We start from the raw sequence: 4757 nt of genomic DNA, 5'->3' as shown, positions 1-4757 counted from the left end.
AAGGTTACTTTAATATGAACTCCGGATTCACTCTCCACGGTGTGACGGTGACAGTGTGCGCATCGTGTGTGATTCCTTTATGAAGTTGTGGAGCTTGTCTACTCCGGCTTGAGGGTGCTCTTGTAGCCCTACACAATGAATGGTGTTTGTTATCCAACAAGAGAGTGTTTGAAAGTAGCATTTATTTATTCAGTTATGTGATCATTGTTGAGAGTGTCCACTAGTGAAAGTATGATCCCTAGGCCTGTTTCTAAGTATTGAAACACCGTTTCCAACAAGTTCTGCTACATGTTTGCTTGCTGCCATTTTTATTTCAGATTGCAATTACTACTTACAATCATCCATATTACTTGTATTTCACTATCTCTTCGCCGAACTAGTGCACCTATACATCCGACAAGTGTATTAGGTGTGTTGGGGACACAAGAGACTTCTTGTATCTTAATTGCGGGGTTGCTTGAGAGGGATTACCTCCCGAGTTCGATAAACCTTGGGTGATTCACTTAAGGGAAACTTCTTCGCTCGTTCTACAAACCTCTGTTCTTGGAGGCCCAACACTGTCTACAGGAATAGAAGCGTGTGTAGACATCAGACGCTCGAGAGGAATGCTACCTTGAAGGGCAGCAGAAGGCTGAATGTTAATGAGGTAAGTCGACATAGCGACAGCCTCAGCCCAGAAATGCGGCGGAAGAGTGGAGGCAATCATCATAGAACGGGTAGTCTCAAGAATATGACGATGCTTACGCTTGGAGACACCATTTTGAGCATGGGCGCCGGGACACGAGAACTGAGCAAGGGTGCCCTGCTCAGCAAGAAAACCACGCAGGTGCTGGGAGATATACTCTCCTGCAGAATCAGCACGAAACACACGAATAGGCATGGAATACTGAGTACGAACCATCGCTGCAAACCGCTGATAAATAGAGAGCACCTCACTGCGAGAGTGCATAAGAAACAACCAGGTGTAACGCGAAAAATCATCAATAAACAAAATATAGTATCGATGAACCCCTTTCGAAGGAAAGGGAGCCGAACCCCAAACATCTGAATGAACTAAATCAAAAGGTCGCTGAGATACAAACGCACTAGTCGGATAGGGAAGCTGAATCTGTTTACCTAAACTACAACCCTGACACGAATGCAAATACACGTCTCCTGAGACAGACCCCAGAAGACCACTACGAACTAATGACGATAAACGAGAGCCACAGAGGTGACCCAGCCGATGATGCCACTGCTAAAAAGATCCAGTGACAGAATCAGGAACCGCAGGAGAACTTGCAGATGAAGTGTCAGCAGAAGGAACACGAAGCCAGTCTAACTCCCCCCGGGACTCAAGGCTGCGAGGGCCAGCTCCAACCAGGGCCCGTGTACGGCGGTCCTGAACAGCACAAGAATCAACGTCAAGGATGACGCGACAACCAGAATCAGTAAGCTGACTAGCAGAAAACAGGTTCATCTTAAGACTAGGAACATGAGAAACATCAGGAACCGAGAAAGAAGAAGTAGAAAGGGTACCTCGACTGGAAACAGGAAGAGAGGTACCATCGGCCGTGATAACACGGACAGGAGAAACAAGAGAACGAAGAGCAGAAAGAATAGAAGACGCAGAAGTAATATGAAAAGAAGCTCCAGAATCCAGATACCACGGGGATGACATACTCGACCGTGAAGAAGGTGGTGGTCGCGCGGTGCACGAAGAGCCGAGCACGAGAACCGGCGGTACCCATCGAGGAAGAGCACCATGCGGCCGAGCGGACCACGAAGACCATGGATAATGTCCCGATCGAGATAGCGCAACAACGGAAGATCCTAAAGAACCAGCTCGACGACGAGTATAGTGCCGGCGACGTAAGCTGGGATCCTCACGCGGCAAGTAGAGACAGTGTGGCCGGATCCTGCCACGGTAGGTGCGAGGAAGTGCTTGTCGTACCACGAGGCTGCTGGGGCTGACTCTGGCCCTGGATTGGGGGAGTAGAGAGTATCGGCGGTGCTGGAGACCGCAACGAAGCCGGCGGCGTAGGAGGTCCACGAGCAGACGGCACAGGAGGGCCACGAGCAGCAAGTATAGAGGGAACCTCAAGAAGACCAGCACCACGAAGACGAGTCTCCTCAGCACGAAGCTCAGCAAGTACCTCAGAGAGCGGAACACGACCACGGGCAAGCAGCTGTGCACGACGCGGCTCAAAATCCTTACGGAGCCGCGACAAGAACTCAAAAACGCGCTGAAACTCCAGATCCGCGCGCACAGTTAGACAGCAGGGACAGGTGGCACACACAGCTGTACGAAGATAATCAAGCTGACGCCAAATACTAGCACTCTGAGTGCAGAACTCATCAATAGTAGAATCACCCTGCTGAAGAGTTGTCTTCTGCCGACGAGCTCCCTCCTTCACGGCCTGTTCCTCAGCGTCGTGCTCCAGCCCGTTACTCTCCTAGTCAGTATGGTCTCTCTGTCGTCTCCGAGCCGACTTCTTATCGGGATGTCGAGCGTCATCCTGAATGGCAGCTTGCCATGGCTGAGGAGATACAGCTCATAGAGGATCTGCCAAGAGCAAGTCAATGGATGCTTAAATAACAACTACAGAGGGTATGAAATATTGGAGAAGGCACAAGTAGAATGCCAGAGCTACTTGGATGATCAGGACACGGCTATTTAGGCCATTGAACAACTATTGTCGTTACCAGAAGGAGCACCGCAACCAATGGGTGTTCTTGCAATTGCAATGCCTTGAGCACAAGTGGCATCGGAGGTACGTGAGAGTAATGTGAAAGAATTCATCATCCACTTTTGATCGTTAGGACTTTGTGATTCTAAATCCAATATGATAGGATGTAACATGCAATGGCATGGTAATCTCACTCTATTTAAACGATGGTAAGAGTATAAGGTTATGATGTGTGCAACCAAACAACTATACGGTGTATGAGTAGAGCTAAAATAGACTGTGTGCAGCCAACCAAACAAGTACACAAAATCACATCACGAGCAAACAAACAACAACCAAATTTTAATCCGTGACTCGTTTGCAATAGGCTAAACCCTGGAGCCTACCTCACTGAGCCTACCTCCCAAAATAAGCCTAGACTACCAGACGGCATCCTCTTTGTTTCTAGCCATGTTTTTGCTTGCTCTAGCAGACATGGTCTATCCTCACTTGTTCCCCGTGGTTGCTTTATTTATAAAAGAAACTTGAATATTGTATCACACTCAGCTCGCATGCATTGACTTGAGCGGACCGCGGACGTGGTGAGTTTTGGCCGGTTTCATCACAGGCAGCTCACATGCAGGAACGTACAAATCATAGACACCAGCATGTACAAAACGACGCTGACACATGCGCACAGTATATTTTTTTTTTGCATGGTAATACGATTCTCATTGATAAATAAAAGACGAGATACAAAGTACGTATACACCGATCTTACAGATCTGGAAAGATAGGATAAACCTATGTGACAAACCAACGTCTATCCATCTTCTTTGGCACCACCGTAGCAGCCACCAAGAAAAAAATAGGCAGATCACCTCTTCACCTGAGCTCGACGCGGCTCCATATTTTGCGCCTAACAGGAACAACTTCAATAGTACTGTATATCTGATTTGTACACAAGGCATGGCGTATAGGTACGTACGGTACGTATAACACCTCCGTATATATGGAATGTGTCACGGCGGCTACGGCGGCGTCTGGGCGGCCATGGCGTTGACGATGCCGAGCGCGTTGGCGGTGAGGTGCGCGAGGCCGACGACGTGGCCACGCACGGCTTCCCTGACGCCGACCGCCTCACCCTTGAACCCCTCCATGCACATGCCGTCGTCGGTGAGCGCGGCGCTGGCCCACGTCCGGACGCTGTCGACGCGGAACCTCGCCGTCCTGCTCGCCTGCTGCGTCGCCTGGCCCTCCTCCTCGGCCTGCTCCGCCATGGTTTCCACCGACTGCCGCAGCATGCTCACGGCGTCCCCGAGCATGCTGACGCAGTCCCCCGCCGCCTCCGCCGCCACGGGCGTCAGCTGACCTCCCGCGGCCATCTCCTTCATGGCCGCCTTCGCGTTCCGCGCGCCGTCGAGGGTCACGTTCAGCGCGGCCCACGCCAGCCGCGCCGGGCTTGTTCCCACAGCGGCCGCGTACGGGAAGAGCGTCGCGTCGCACAGCGTCGGGTACTCCGTCCCCGCGCACCACGACCTGATGAAGCTGACGTTGCCGACGGCGGCGGCCGAAGGCGCCAGCCGTGCCGCGCCGGAGAGGCCGTAGCAGCAGGAGAGGAGCACGGCGGAGAGAAGCAGCAACGGGCAGCTGATGCTACGCGGCGCCATGGCTAGCTCCCGAACGTCCGTGCCTACGTTCGTACGTGTTCTTTTAGCTAGCTGGTGGTGTGGCGGACGAGTAATTTCTTGGTGGAGCGGGTGTGCGTCTGGGGTATATATGGCCGGCACGCGATGGAGGGGATAAGGGCGCGAGCTGCACGTATGGCGCGAACGGCCTCGAAAGATCGCGAGCTCAGGACGCAATGCAGGCGCTCGCGCGCTATTCACATGCCTGTCATCCTCATCCCTCTCCGGCCTCTGGCTCATGGTGGCAAACTCGCGATGCACGTAGCTCGAAATCGGAAGGCTGGTCGACGTCGCGATCCAGATTAAAGACTCATTTCCATCCCTGTTTCTCCGGAACTTGCACAGTGATGTGCCTTGGATTTACATGCAAAAGAGGGCCGCCTCTTCAGGAGCACATCGCGGAGACACGCAAGTACGGCTT

The 4757-nt window shown here is 52.2% G+C and overlaps 1 protein-coding gene across 1 annotated transcript; it reads right to left on the bottom strand.

The window, feature by feature from the left end:
• Nucleotides 1–3585: 3585 nt before the first annotated feature.
• LOC124708565 (pectinesterase inhibitor 10-like) lies at nucleotides 3586–4491 on the bottom strand. Its single transcript, XM_047240242.1, has one exon. It carries the CDS (start codon nucleotides 4316–4318, stop codon nucleotides 3680–3682), a length of 639 nt encoding a protein of 212 aa, XP_047096198.1. The 5' UTR covers nucleotides 4319–4491; the 3' UTR covers nucleotides 3586–3679.
• Nucleotides 4492–4757: the final 266 nt, after the last annotated feature.

The sequence above is a fragment of the Lolium rigidum genome, chromosome 4 (genome assembly GCF_022539505.1).
Source record: "Lolium rigidum isolate FL_2022 chromosome 4, APGP_CSIRO_Lrig_0.1, whole genome shotgun sequence".
NCBI classification, from domain to species: domain Eukaryota; kingdom Viridiplantae; phylum Streptophyta; class Magnoliopsida; order Poales; family Poaceae; genus Lolium; species Lolium rigidum.
Note: the sequence above shows the minus strand (reverse complement) of the source record. Positions and strands in the feature narration are given on the sequence as shown.